Genomic DNA, 15,130 nt, shown 5'->3' with positions numbered 1-15,130 from the left:
AAAGAGTAAATAGGTGAGTCTTGGAGCCCATTTTGATTTGGATGTTTGTATATGTAGCAGCCAGTCAGATTGCCGGAGCATTATTCTTCAATTAAAATGGGGTTTTTTTTTGTTTTTTTTTTAAAGCTAACCAGTCTAAAGTTAGTTTGTTCATCCAATTACAGTGATATGGTATAAATATAACCTGGTCTGTCATTGGTAGAATCTCACTAATTCACTAAGTCAACCAAATGCAGCCAGTCAGTCAACTGAAGGGAGTGACTCCATCCATTGTGGGGTCGGATAGAAGCGAAGGCACAGGGGTGTTGGGGCAGGATCAGGATCGCTGCCGTGGGTCTGAGTGGCAGCCTGGGCTGCGTTCTGCTCTAGTGGCACTCTTGCTGCAGTTCACATGCTGCTGGAGGAAGAGTTTCACTTTATGGGCCAAACCATGTGACGTGAATGTGGATTTATTGCTTCAGCTAGTCAGAACATTGCAGTCATGTAGGCACAGCTCTGGTTTCTGGGAGTTAGAGTTGAATCCTAATGGTAGGAATGTAATTTGGTTGTGATCAATCAGTGCCTTGGTAGGGGGTGTGTGATCTGTAATTGGCCACATGCTGCTGGTCTGATCTCAGTGCCCTGACCCCTCTGCAGGCTCTACAAGCTCTTCTCTGTGTGAACACTGGGTGAGCAGGCTTCCTGGCAGCAAACAGCCCAGCATCGCCTCAGCAGCTTCCTCACGACGCACGTCTCTGGCCTCGCTTTCGGAATCAGTTGAGCTGACTGGTGAACGGAGTGAAGATGATGGTGAGCGTTCCGGCACACAGTATGGGCAGGGGGTTATAAAATCAAAACCGGTCTGTGGATCCAGTGTTTCCTCTCAATACAGACTCTCTCCTAGGATAGCAGCAGAATGCACACAGCCCTGGGAGTGGGCTCCCTAAGCTGAGCAGGGTGTGCTCGGGAGGCCGGCAGGCAGTGTCCCCAGCCTCTGGGAGCAACAGACAGTGGATCAAGGAGTGCTAGGAGACTGAGTGGCACTGATGGGCTGCCCTTTTTGGGAGTGTGGGAACCAGCATAGAGGGCCTTTTAGAGGAAGAAAATGTAAGGTGGAAACCACAGCGTGTGCCCAGCCCCTCTAGAAAACGTTTTTTTGTTTTTTTGAGAATTAAGTTCTTCCATGTTTGTAGGGAGCAATATCAGACTGACGCTCCACGTGAGTTTAGTGTAGAGCAGGCGTTTTCAAACTTCATCACACCACAACCCTCTTCTGACAACAAAATTCCTACATGGCCCCAGGAGGCGGGCTTAAGCCTGAGCCCACTCGAGCTCTGCTGTCCTGGGGGTGCCAAAGCCGAAGACCAAGGGCTTCAGCCCCAGGCAGGGTCCTGTAACCTGAGCCCCACCGCCCAGGGCTAAAGCCCTCAGGTTTCGGCTTCGGCCCCGGGTGGTGGGGCTTGGGCTTCGGCCCTGAGCCCCAGCAAGTCTAAGCCAGCCGTGGCAACCCCATTAAAATGGGGTCATTACCCACTTTGGGGTCCTGACCCACAGTATGAGAACTGCTGGTGTCGTGTTGCCATGCTCAAAGCACGCATGGGGCGCGATCTTCTCATTTCCCCAGGAAAGAGAATGCTAGCAGATTCACCTTTACAAATACCCCAATAGCTGCTGGCTGCACCCTGCTTCTCCAGGATTTCTCTATGTGCTGCTGGCTTAGCTTTCTGAGTTACAAAAGTAAGTGTAAAAAGAAAAAAGAAAAGGAGTACTTGTGGCACCTTAGAGACTAACCAGTTTATTTGAGCATGAGCTTTCGTGAGCTACAGCTCACTTCATCGGATGCATAGCATATCGTGGAAACTGCAGAAGACATTATATACACACAGAGACCATGAAACAAAACTTCCTCCCACCCCACTGTCCTGCTGCTAACAGCTTATCTAAAGTGATCATCAAGTGATCATCAAGGAAGGCCATTTCCAGCACAAATCAAGGTTTTCTCACTCTTTCCCCCCCCCCCCCCCCCACACACACACAGACACACATACAAACTCACTCTCCTGCTGGTAATAGCCCATTCCTCTTTGAAACCTCTCTTTATAATGCGCATGATAATCAAGGTGGGTCATTTCCAGCACTAATCCAGGTTTTCTCACCCCCCCCCCCCCCCACACACACACACCCTCCAAAAACCACACACACAAACTCACTCTCCTGCTGGCAATAGCTCATCTTACAATGTGCACAGCAATAATCCAAGTTTAACCAGAACGTCTTGGGGGGGGGGGGTTTGTAGGAAAAAAACAAGGGGAGATAGGCTACCTTGCATAATGACTTAGCCACTCCCAGTCTCTATTCAAGCCCAAATTAATAGTATCCAATTTGCAAATGAATTCCAATTCAGCAGTTTCTCGCTGGAGTCTGGATTTGAAGTTTTTTTGCTTTAAGATAGCGACCCTCATGTCTGTGATTGCGTGACCAGAGAGATTGAAGTGTTCTCCGACTGGTTTATGAATGTTATAATTCTTAACATCTGATTTGTGTCCATTTATTCTTTTACGTAGAGACTGTCCAGTTTGACCAATGTACATGGCAGAGGGGCATTGCTGGCACATGATGGCATATATCACATTGGTGGATGTGCAGGTGAACGAGCCTCTGATAGTGTGGCTGATGTTGTTAGGCCCTGTGATGGTGTTCCCTGAATAGATATGTGGGCACAGTTGGCAACGGGCTTTGTTGTAAGGATAGGTTCCTGGGTTAGTGGTTCTGTTGTGTGGTATGTGGTTGTTGGTGAGTATTCGCTTCAGGTTGGGGGGCTGTCTGTAGGCAAGGACTGGCCTTTCTCCCAAGATTTGTGAGAGTGTTGGGTCATCCTTCAGGATAGGTTGTAGATCCTTAATAATGCGTTGGAGGGGTTTTAGTTGGGGGCTGAAGGTGACGGCTAGTGGCGTTCTGTTATTTTCTTTGTTAGGCCTGTCCTGTAGTAGGTGACTTCTGGGAACTCTTCTGGCTCTATCAATCTGTTTCTTCACTTCCGCAGGTGGGTATTGTAGTTGTAAGAATGCTTGATAGAGATCTTGTAGGTGTTTGTCTCTGTCTGAGGGGTTGGAGCAAATGCGGTTGTATCGCAGAGCTTGGCTGTAGACGATGGATCGTGTGGTGTGGTCAGGGTGAAAGCTGGAGGCATGTAGGTAGGAATAGCGGTCAGTAGGTTTCCGGTATAGGGTGGTGTTGATGTGACCATCGTTTATTAGCACTGTAGTGTCCAGGAAGTGGATCTCATGTGTGGACTGGACCAGGCTGAGGTTGATGGTGGGATGGAAATTGTTGAAATCATGGTGGAATTCCTCAAGGGCTTCTTTTCCATGGGTCCAGATGATGAAGATGTCATCAATATAGCGCAAGTAAAGTAGGGGCGTTAGGGGACGAGAGCTGAGGAAGCGTTGTTCTAAATCAGCCATAAAAATGTTGGCATACTGTGGGGCCATGCGGGTACCCATAGCAGTGCCGCTGATCTGAAGGTATACATTGTCCCCAAATGTAAAATAGTTATGGGTAAGGACAAAGTCACAAAGTTCAGCCACCAGGTTAGCCGTGACATTATCGGGGATAGTGTTCTTGATGGCTTGTAGTCCATCTTTGTGTGGAATGTTGGTGTAGAGGGCTTCTACATCCATAGTGGCCAGGATGGTGTTATCAGGAAGATCACCAATGGATTGTAGTTTCCTCAGGAAGTCAGTGGTGTCTCGAAGGTAGCTGGGAGTGCTGGTAGCGTAGGGCCTGAGGAGTGAGTCTACATAGCCGGACAATCCTGCTGTCAGGGTGCCAATGCCTGAGATGATGGGGCGTCCAGGATTTCCAGGTTTATGGATCTTGGGTAGTAGATAGAATATCCCAGGTCGGGGTTCCAGGGGTGTGTCTGTGCGGATTTGATCTTGCGCTTTTTCAGGAAGTTTCTTGAGCAAATGCTGTAGATGCTTTTGGTAACTCTCAGTGGGATCAGAGGGTAATGGCTTGTAGAAAGTGGTGTTGGAGAGCTGCCGAGCAGCCTCTTGTTCATATTCCGACCTATTCATGATGACAACAGCACCTCCTTTGTCAGCCTTTTTGATTATGATGTTAGAGTTGTTTCTGAGGCTGTGGATGGCATTGTGTTCTGCACGGCTGAGGTTATGGGGCAAGTGATGCTGCTTTTCCACAATTTCAGCCCGTGCATGTCGGCGGAAGCACTCTATGTAGAAGTCCAGTCTGCTGTTTCGACCTTCAGGGGGAGTCCACCTAGAATCCTTCTTTTTGTAATGTTGGTAGGCAGGCCTCTGTGGATCATTATGTTGTTCAGAGGTATCTTGGAAATATTCCTTGAGTCGGAGACGTCGAAAATAGGATTCTAGGTCACCACAGAACTGTATCATGTTCGAGGGGGTGGAGGGGCAGAAGGAGAGACCCCGAGATAGGACAGCTGCTTCTGCTGGGCTGAGAGTATAGTTGGATAGGTTAACAATATTGCTGGGTGGGTTGAGGGGACCATTGCTGTGGCCCCTTGTAGCCTGTAGTAGTTTAGAAAGTTTAGTGTCCTTTTTCTTTTGTAGAGAAGCAAAGTGTGTGTTGTAAATGGCTTGTCTAGTTTTAGTAAAATCCAGCCACGAGGGAGTTTGTGTGGAAGGTTGGTTTTTTATGAGAGTATCCATTTTTGAGAGCTCATTCTTAATCTTTCCCTGTTTGCTGTAGAGGATGTTGATCAGGTGATTCCGCAGTTTCTTTGAGAGCGTGTGGCACAAGCTGTCAGCATAGTCTGTGTGGTATGTAGATTGTAATGGAGTGAGCTGTAGCTCACGAAAGCTCATGCTCAAATAAACTGGTTAGTCTCTAAGGTGCCACAAGTACTCCTTTTCTTTTTTCTTTTTACGAATACAGACTAACACGGCTGTTACTCTGAAAAAAGTAAGTGTTGCTCTCTTCCCCTGCAGGGGGGTTCTCGACTCGACCCTTTGTAAGAAGTGTCCAGCGTCAGAGCTTGTCTTCTAGATCCTCTGTCACCAGCCCTCTGGCAGTAAATGAAAATGGCGTCCGGCCATCCTGGTCGCTGTCTGCAAAGCTGCAGATGCGCTCCAACTCTCCTTCACGCTTCCCTGGAGACTCCCCTGTGCGCACTTCTGCCTCGACACTGGAGAAGATCGGGGAGGCTGCTGATGATAAAGTATCCACCTCCTGCTTTGGCAGCTTAAGGAATCTCTCCACCAGTTACCCAGAATCAAGCGACAGCAGCAGGAGGCAAGAACATAGGACTGTGGGCAGAGCCCCTCTGGCTGTCATGGAAGGGTTATTCAGAGAGGAATCTACTGCAAGGAAATCGAATTCTGCTTTCATGGACCCGTATGGGAAAAGCTCGGTGCAGGCAGACAGGAGCCATCTGGCTCTGGACCCTTTTGATAACAACAATCAAATTGCTTTTGTGGATCAGAGTGACTCTGTAGAGAGCTCTCCAGTCAAAGAGGTGATAGCCCCCAGTGGGACAGGGCTGCTCTCCAAGAAGGCAGATGGCACCCCCAAGAAAGCTCCCAGCTCCAAAGGCATTTCTGAGCCAGATAAAAGTTTGAGGAAAGGAAGGACAGTCTTGTCTAGCCAAGAATCCCCAATTTCTCACCCTTCTTCTGCCTCTGCCCCTCCTTTAAAGACCTCTCAGAAGATTTCCCATTCCAGAAGCAAGACAGATTCTTCCAGGACTAGTGGGCGACATGCATCTCCTGCTTCCGGCCAGGCTAGAAAGGAATCTGGTGCCAAACTCCAGGAAACTGCTTTGTCATGGGCTCAACAGAAACACAAGTCAGTTTCTTCCCCATCCTCCACAGCTGCCAAGAAAACTACTTCGGGCTCAGTGACACGGGGGCCCTCTGCAGGGAAGAGCAGGACTTCAGACCGAAGCCTCAGCAGGGAGGGCTCCAAGGTAAGCCTTGGTTCGGATAAGACCAGTGTCAATTCTAGCTCAAGAACTAGCTCTCCTCGGATAAGCCAGCCTAGAAGCGAGAGCAAAGCAATGGATAGCAAGCATGTGCGGAGCTCCTCTATGGCCAGCCTGAGGTCCCCAAGCATCAGCATGCGTTCAGGTTTAAAGAGGGACAGTAAGTCGGAAGATAAAGGGCTGTCTTTCTTCAAATCAGCCCTGAGGCAGAAGGAGACCCGACGGTCGGCTGATCTGGGGAAGACGACAATGCTTTCAAAAAAGACTGCAGGTGGCTCCTCCAAGCCAGGCAGTAAAAATGTGGCAGAAGACAAGTCAGAGAAGAGCAGCCTCCCACCATCCTCTCATGCAAACACCAAGGTTGCTGTGAAAGAGAAGCTTGCCCCAAAAGATGCCACATCCAGCAAACATTCTCTGCTGTCCAGCCGCAAATCCAAGTCTTCCCAGCTAGACCTCGGAGCGCAGTCTCCTTCCAGTGACAAACAGGCTGCTGACAAGTCATTGAAAAAGTTACCTTCCAGCATGCACATGTCTGCACGGCCTTCTCCGAAACCTCAGTGAGATGCTGCAATCCAGGTGTTTTTCTTTCTCCTGCTGAGAGCTAATTTATGCTGAGTTCTTGTTGTTTCTTTGTTTATGTGCCTAATGTGTGTTTGAGGAGAACTTAACTGCAAATTGGTAAAGCGCCTTTTGATTCTGCCATCAAACCAAATAGCCACAGCTGGCCAGCATTGATACCAAGTGAAGTCCAGCTGGAGTCACAGAATATAAACACAACTGTCCCATAGCACTTGTACAGTCTCTTTATAGAAAAATGCAACAACTTTCTTCAGACACCAGGTTTGAAACCTGTGACTCCATTATACTGTAACTAGCGTGCTTTATAGAACTGTGAACTAATATTCCATTGGTTTTAGTCTAAGCAGGCTCCATCTGTGTTGATGTGTGGCCTGGTTCTTGGCTGCAGAAGATGCTAAGGGAACTGTGAAAAAGAGAGACTGCTGCTTCTTTGTGCTCTCCCCAGTCCCCCATTTTTCAAGCTTTTTAAAGGGCAATATCTCAACACTAATGTTGTTTCTCAGGTATATACTCAGCCAGTATAGGAGGGTTAGCATTAGTGACCGGACAGATCCAAAAGGTACTCCCATGTATGTGTGTGCAGAACAGGTTCATATTTTCATTCCAACAGGCTTAATTTTTTGTTGTTGCATATCTGGAGACTCCACTGTCTGCTCTAGCTTCCTTTTTCCTTTGAAGTGTTACCTAAGCAACAGAGAAAATGACTAGTCAGTTGCCAGCCATTAGCTGTGAAATGTCCGTGGTGAAAGATTATTACAATGCCTAGAAAGACAGCTGGAATTCTGAGTCTTGAATAATAGTGAAGCTGGTAGGACCCTTATCGTTAAACCCCGAGAAGCATTTTCTCACACACATGCTTCATTGTAGTGGCATCTCTCTATCTGCTGGAGAAGTGAATAGATAACCACATGTTCTCTGCTGCCTTTTTGCATTTTCCGAGTGTGTTTCAACGCATCTCTGTGTGGCCAGGCCAAAATGCTGTGAGGTTGTATTTGGACTAATAGTGTAGTCCCACATTCTTCTCTTCATTCTACGTTTCTAATGCTTGCTGATGAGTCCAGCTGCAACAATGTCTTACAAGTCTGGTTTCTTGTCCTTTGGGAAATTCTGTCAGGGTTAAAACACTACATCGGCAACATCTTTGCACACGCTTTCTCTTTGAAAGGTGGCTTCTCTTCCCTCAAGTCCTTTGACACACACGTGGCATTGTCTATTTTTATTTCATGAGATGATGATGAATTGCATTCTCATTTTAAGAAAACAACAAACTGTCCTTCATGTATGGAATTGTGTTTTGTGATAAGTGGTGTATAATAGCCAAGTTGTACTGTGTGCACAAATCATCTCCAGTTTACATTATTATGTACATTAATTCTTTGCCTGTCACATGAACACTTCTGGCTCTGTGAGCTTAGTGTGTGGACAGACCTATTTATTAACCTTTCCTGCTCAGTATTACAGTAACAAATGACCCTGGAACAAATAGTTATTGTTAAATATCCAGTTCAATCTCCTCTCTTGAACCTCTTGGGCAAGTTGCTCACAGGTCACTGATTGTGGCTGCTCTTTGATCACTTACACTTAGGTCATCTGCAACAAGCTGTTGAGAAATTTACTTTCAGGGTAGCTTCATCTTGGTAATACACAAGACTTGCATATACGGCCTCATACATGATTGTGCATACCACAAAGCTCTGTGTAACCTGTGAATATGAACCCATGTGCAGTGTAACCCACACCATCCAGTCCAGACCATGTGCTTTGCAGGACAAGCATTCTTGATACCCAGAAGCAGCGCTCTAGCCTGTAACACTTCTCTGTACTCTACCTGACTTTCCATGTCGTGGATTATGTTTTAAAACCCAAACATGGCCATAGACTCCATTCATTCCTGTTCCTATAGCACACTTAATGGAGCAAAAAGGGGGCGAGAAGCATGGAAAATTTATTTTAATTTGTGAAGCTGGATTGTTTTGTTTCTTGTACCCTGTTTCCTAAACAGGCAGGAGTTACTGGGCATATTCCTCTAGTCGTAAATTTCTACCTAAAATTTCTGATATTGAAGCATTAGTTTAAGGCGTTGTCGTCTTGAGAGCGCAAACCATGTTAGCTCCTTTGTTGCGACAGCTCTTCTAGCAGAAACACCTTTCCAGTAGCCAGTGCTAACATGGTCCGACATCTCACTATAGGCTGGGCCTAGTTTGATGCACTTTCTAATGAGGTGGCATTGTGCAAAGTGACCTTATGGAATAGCTTTCCCCTCTTGTGCACTCATTGGTTGTGCAAGTCCTGTATTACATACAGCTGAAAGTTGATTTAGGGTTTCCAAGTGGTAGCTTTACTACTTGTGTTCACTGCCTTATTGAAGCAAATTTGCAGCAATGTCTTGAGATTGTGTTGTAGTCCAATGCGCCAGTACCATGTGGTGAGTTTGCTATATAGACATAAGCTGCAGCACCAAAATGGGAACAAGAAGTGTATTGTTGCCAAATATTCTAATAGTTAAGATCAAAAACAGCCAAACTGCCCCGTTCTGGTAGGTAACTCCAGTCTTTCTCTGGGGTCTGCGAATAATCCCTCTTGGGAATTCCTACTAGCTCCAAAATCCTCTCCTCTTCTGCAAACTGTCCAATGCGAGTTGGTATCTGCGCCTTTGAAAACAGGAACTATGATACACAGGACACTTACGTCTGGTCAATCCCGCCCATCTGAAGTTTTTAAAATATCGCCCTCTTCCCATTAATTTTCATTTCTAGGGAAGAGTATAATAACGAAATCTCTCAGAGTGAGTGACGTGCTGTTCTCCTGTGGCAGACTGCCTGCACTTCATACCTATTTTTGCTGCAGTATATTTTTGACTAGGCAGGCTGAGCCATACAGCAAATCACTTCGGTTTATATAGGGCGGTGGTTTTCTGTTGCTGGTCTCATAAAGTGCACAACTTTGGGCAAAGTGAGTAAAATATGATGGCCATGACTCTTACCAGTAACTAGAACTGGAGCTGTATCTTTATGGGCAGATGAAACCCGAACACAAAACTGTCTGGAAAGTGTGATGGTCGTTCGCTGCTTTTCTCTGCATCCTCTGTCCTTGGGTTCTGTTGATATCAAATAGAATGTGAAATTCTGGGGATATGTGATGCTTGACCAGAAAAGAACCACCCTGAATATGAATCTAAGCCAAGCATCTGTCCTGCTAGCCCTAATTGAACCAGTTATGGTGAGTAGATTTTTCTAGGGCCATCTGCATGATTTTGGAGGGTTCCCAGTGAGGAGATGATTTGGGGAGGAGGGACATCTCAATCTCTTTCCCTCACTTCCCCATCAATCTACTTTTTCTCCTTCCTGCAAGATGAGAGGAAGGGGAAGCAGTTGGTGTGTGCTGTTGTCCAACACAACAGAGCAATCCTAAATTAGGGGTAACCCCAGTACGGGGTCCCTTTGGCTGTGAGTTTTGCAAGTCCTAAAAGCCAGGTCTGGCAGGGGTTTATGTCTTAGTCCTTTAAAGGTCTTGGACTGCCCTGAAGCAGTTATCTGTACCTGGTTTACAGTAACTTAATTTAGCTTTGGCTCCCAGAGCAGCTCATACCTAATGTGGAGGAGATGCAACCTGGGGGGATGGCAGGACCCAAGATGCCATTCTGATCTCATGGGTTTGTATGCTGTGTCCTGTAGTCTTCATGCCTGCAGCTCTGAATTAAAGACAAGTGGCTGTAATCCTGCTCCATTTTATTAGTCAGGTGCAGCCTTTGGGCCTCTGTTGAATTGCCAGTGTAGCCTTTAGTGGGGTCGAGTCTGGTCTCCAGCTTGTTTAGCTCACAGGTGAGAATCCTGTAAGATCAGAGACTGGTAAACTGGAAGAGAAAATTACTAGATGTGAGAGTCCTTTGAGTAGGGAATTCCAGTGTTAGCTCTGTCTTTGAACTTCCAGCAGAGCCACACAATCCTCGGAGGAGAAGGGTGAGAGTTAGTCATCTTGAAGGGCTTAATAGATGGTTATAACCGTCTCTGGGTGGGCCTGGTGTGAATGAATTCATTTCTTAAACTGTGGAGATTCAAATGTCTCTAGTTACTCGCTTGTAATCCTGATGTCTTGCCTTCTGATTGCGGAAGAGCTGAGCCTTCATTCCGTAGCTAGATTCTTCCTAGAGCCATCTGAAGAAATTATTTTCACCCTTCTGGGCAAGGTTTTATGGGTAGTATTTAGTAGTACATTTTAAATGAAATGTATTTATAGAGGCACCTTGTACTTTGTGTTACTTGCATTTGATAGACAAACTGGTGCCTACAATTCTTTGTCAGTGTGATAGGTGGCTCACTTTGGATGGATGTACAAACTTTTAACTCTAAAACTCTGTGCGATCTGTATGGCTAAGTCAAAAACCACATGCTTTAGATAGAAAACTACCAGTTTAATTACAGTCCATTTGGCCCACTGCAAGTTCCCCAGTCTCTACACGCAGAGCTGTCTCCTTGTCACAACAGAAATTTGAGCATGACCAACTATTCTTCCTAAGAAATGAAGACCATTTTTGCATGGCAATTCTTGCTGTTTCCTGACTGCATGCACTTATTAACTATGCAAGCATTAAAGATAAACTAGAGATTGCACAGTCTGTATCACAAGCTACTAGGTAGACTCTGGGGCTCTGGTTTTGAGTCCCAGTGCAGCTGCATGTCAGCACAGAAAGTATCAAGCACCAGAGAGGAGCATGTATCTGGTTTCTTGCTTTATTTGCACATCTTTGATTCTCTTTCCTTTGCAGAATTTTGGATTATTGACAAGACTGCAGTGTAGAGTAAAGTCAGAAAGGAATCTGAAGTGTTGAAATGAGAACAAACTGGTTTTTTATAGATTTTTTTTTTAACCGGAATAGCCTGACTCTGTTATGTTCTGTATGTAGCCTGCCACTTTCTATATGGTTTTAATGACCCATTCTGTACATCATGCTGTGAGACAAGGAGGTCACCCGTAGCAGTGTTGACAGTCTAAAAGAGCTTTTGTAGAATTTCAGTCTCTCAGGGAGTGGTTACCAGCCATTGGCATGTTGCCTACGTTGGCACAGCAGGCTTTGGTGACTGGGATCTTAGTTTCCTCCCTGAATGATAAGCTTTTGTCCTAGGCCCTGCTGTTCACTGGCTGTCTACGATCCATTGTGTACCCCAGGCTATGACCACCAAGCCTCAGTCCTGTGTGAGTGCAGACTCCATGGTTGGTAGAGCATGCATGGCCTAATGGGAGCATCATGGGGTTGGCTGAGGTCTTAGCTTGGTACAGGTGCCCTAGGAGGTTGAACAGCTGGTCTAAGGGACTGTGCCCTCTTAATTCAAAGATGGGTTTCAAGACTTCTTGAGGGATTAGGCATTTTTAGTACGGAAAACTGAAGAGCCACAATGAAATGTGTTTATAATTTTTCTGGAAAACTGAGTGTGACCCCGATAGGAGATATTCCCTCTTATACAGACATCTTTTCCATCGCCAACAATCCAGTCAGTCACTGGTCACATCTAGGACATCCTTACCGCCCCCATTTCTTTGTGGCATCTGTTCCAGGACCCTTTTTTCTCAGCTCAACAGCAGTTATAAAGAACATTTTTGTTTTGAAATGACATTCCAAATCATTTTACTGTAATCCTCTTTATCTTTGCTGTCATTTGCCTACGACTCTGAAATAATTTGGCAGTATCTCATGTTATCTGTGGAGGCAACTAAAATTTAGTTTTAATCTGTGGTGAGATGAAAGTACTACATGGTTTTCTTAATAAAAGCACCATAAAGCGTTTGTTACCACTGGGAGCTTTATTTTGCAGAACAAAGGTAAAATGAAGATTCCTACAGTATCTTTCCAGTTTTTCAAAGCTTAGCGGGGTTTTTTAAAAAGCCACTAACATCCAGTATACCTGCAAATAGTATTTAAATGGCACAGATTAAAAGTAGGTGCAAACATACATTCTATTCCACTCTTAAGGTCCTGCAGCACAAACCCTTTTCAAGAAAGCTTGTGTTAGGATGCAGCATTTGTGCAATGCAATATGGAAATGTTTCTAGGTGCTATACAGCCTTGGGTAGTATTAAACACCAGGGGATATAGGCTACACATGGCTAGAACACTTGGCCTTCAGAGTATACAGGTTTGCTCACCAACTGTGCCTCACCATTGGTTAAAATTGAATTTTAAGTCCCATTACAAATGCAGTTTCTCTTCTGGTCACCAAATTTCAGATTTTACACTGGAATATCTACAGTTCTAAAAGCTGCATGTCATATCACTGTACGCTGACACTGGGCAGTGGGGATCACCCTACCTTTGATACTCTTCTGTATTTTAATGTTTTTGAACTGTACAGTAATCTGGAAAGCAGGCTGTCTTTACTTGGGGTTGAACATTGTACCATAAAAACTTTTAAATTATTTGAGGACAAGTGCATGAGACTGTGATGCCTTTTTATTATTTATTTGTATGTTTTATTATTCGAGGTGTATGCACTTTTAATATGCAGAATTTATATTTTTATGTTAAAAGATCATTTTCTTTCAGAAAGAAGAGTTTTGAATACAAGGAATTGGAATTAAGTGGAAAAAGTGGGAAAATGTAATAAAATACAATAAATTTATTACCATGCATCTTGGTTGTATGAGCTTTCTTCAGAGGTGAGGGGTTGGTGCCTGCTACCCAAGGCATGTGGTTCGGATTCACCCCATAAGCCTGCCCCTTCTTCATATTTGCGATAGTCCCTGTTTTTCCCCTTTCTCCACTTCGCTCCACCTTGGCCACAGACTAACTTCTCCCTTTGGGGTCTCACTGCCATTTCTGGGTTGGCCTCCCTTCCTCCATGCGCCCCTATGCTCAAACCCTTTCCTGAACCTGGTCTAACACCACATCTCTCCTGCCAGTTCTCTCCTTCAGGCCAGGCCCAGGGACACACATAAAGATGGCATTGTCATGCTGTGGCCACTTACCTCCAATCAGCCCCCTGGCTTCACCGGGCATTCTCTCGCCCTCCTCTGTTCGCATGCTACTGCCTAGACTTGTGAGCTCTAGAGTACAAGGACTACATGGCTTTGAGTGCAGTGTGTCTAGCGTACAGGTGGTATACAGAGCCTTTATACCTGACATGGCAGTTTAGTGACTGGGGGCGGGGTTGTCTCTTGTCCCTGTGAGCAAATAATAGGAGATAAGCCAGATCCAAAGGCACTTCTTACAGTTAGATGAGATTTTACAACATTCAAATTACATGGTTCGTGTCTTGCTGGTGGGTTGCGTAGAATCTCCTTTGTGGCCACTAGATGGCACAACCATCCTGTTAAACCCTGACAGGGAGGCAAGTTTCAGAAACTCATCTGGAGGCTCCTCAGGTCTGCAGACTCCGAGAGGAGTGAAATGTTTTGATGCCTTGGGCTCAGTGGGTTTATATACCACTGAGGCAGGATTTTCATGGAATTGGTTCTCCAAGGTGCAGCGCAGACCTAAAGGGAGCGAATGTCCGTGATTCCGGTGTTGGCTCAGAGCCCCTTGTTGGATGCACGACAAATCCTACTTCACTCCACTGCCTCCTGCCCAAGGCCCCTCTCCGCAAGGTCACTTCTTGCTCCGCTTGGAAAAGTGTCTGCAGCTAAACCAGGGCTTCACCCAGTCCCTCCCAGAAATCCACCCTCGTACTGCTCTGCGCAACTCAGCTCTGCTTGGGCCTGGGATGGCATGGTAGGTTGGTAAGGCGCTGCTGGGAACTTCAGGCAACCCAGGCTGCTCCCTGGCCCTGAATCACTTTGCCGTGTGCTCTTCAGCAAAGACAGAAAGATCCAGTGTGTCGTCTTCAATGTCAGTTCCCCCTTGCACGGCCGGGGAGGCAGCCTGGGAAACCAGCGGGTTCCGTTGCTGCCCAGGGCAGTAGCGATCTAGAAGTTGAATTCCATCTCCTGACCGACGGTGGGTCGGAGAGCGCGCTCAGTAAAAGGCACAACACTCGCATCTCTTCCTCAGAGGGCTGGGAAGCCTTCCACTCCAGGCCACCAAGGAGTCCTCCAGCAGAAGCGGAGAAGACCAGGCATGGTTCCTGTTTGCTAAGGTTAAGGAGAAGCAGACCCCCTGCCCCATCCTGCTTTTCTTTCAGGCCTCCTCTCTCTCGGACACTCAGGATGTTGGATGTTCTGGTTCGTGTGCTGCCGATGGCAGCTGCTATGTTGGACTGGAATCCCCTTGTGATGCCCTGAGGAGGGGAGACGACAAGCTGGCGCGAGCCTCATTTATCGTGGTGAGTGGTGGTCTGCGGGGAGCAGGCTGGCAGTCTGAATCGCTCTGATTCCTGTTTGGCTCCCTTGGGTGGATTCCTCCAGCCCTTCCCGTGTCTGCCATGCCCCCAGGCTGGCGTCTGGGGACGGTCCCCTTATGCAGGGTGCAGGCTCCTCTCAAGCAGCCTCACTGTCAGGCTCCCTAGTAAAATGGGAAGTCTTGGGCCTCTGCTTAGCAAAGGCAGCTGGTTCAATTCTCCAGCTGCCTCTCCAGGAGGAACTGCAGAGTCCTACAGCTGCGGCTGCTCCTGTCTCCTCTCCGATTCTCACGGGAGGGAGCTGGGAGGCTTCGCATTCAGGTCTTATCTGACTCCTGCCTCT

The 15,130-nt window shown here is 46.6% G+C and overlaps 1 protein-coding gene across 2 annotated transcripts in view; it reads left to right on the top strand.

Moving 5' to 3' along the window:
- The window catches only part of USP31 (ubiquitin specific peptidase 31), a 73,657-nt gene that overhangs the window by 52,271 nt on the left and 6,256 nt on the right, over nt 1–15,130 (top strand). The window contains exons 15-16 of one of the 2 annotated variants that reach the window (XM_074964934.1): nt 637–789; nt 4,950–6,517. In XM_074964934.1, coding sequence (XP_074821035.1) covers nt 637–789; nt 4,950–6,502 — 1,706 coding nt within the window. In that variant the 3' untranslated portion in view covers nt 6,503–6,517. Of the gene's footprint in view, nt 1–636; nt 790–4,949; nt 13,139–15,130 lie in introns of those variants that run through there. The other variant, XM_074964933.1, reaches the window with a different exon arrangement.

This window comes from Natator depressus, chromosome 10 (assembly GCF_965152275.1).
Source record: "Natator depressus isolate rNatDep1 chromosome 10, rNatDep2.hap1, whole genome shotgun sequence".
NCBI classification, from domain to species: Eukaryota; Metazoa; Chordata; order Testudines; family Cheloniidae; genus Natator; species Natator depressus.
This window is presented reverse-complemented; position numbering and strand designations above follow the sequence as displayed.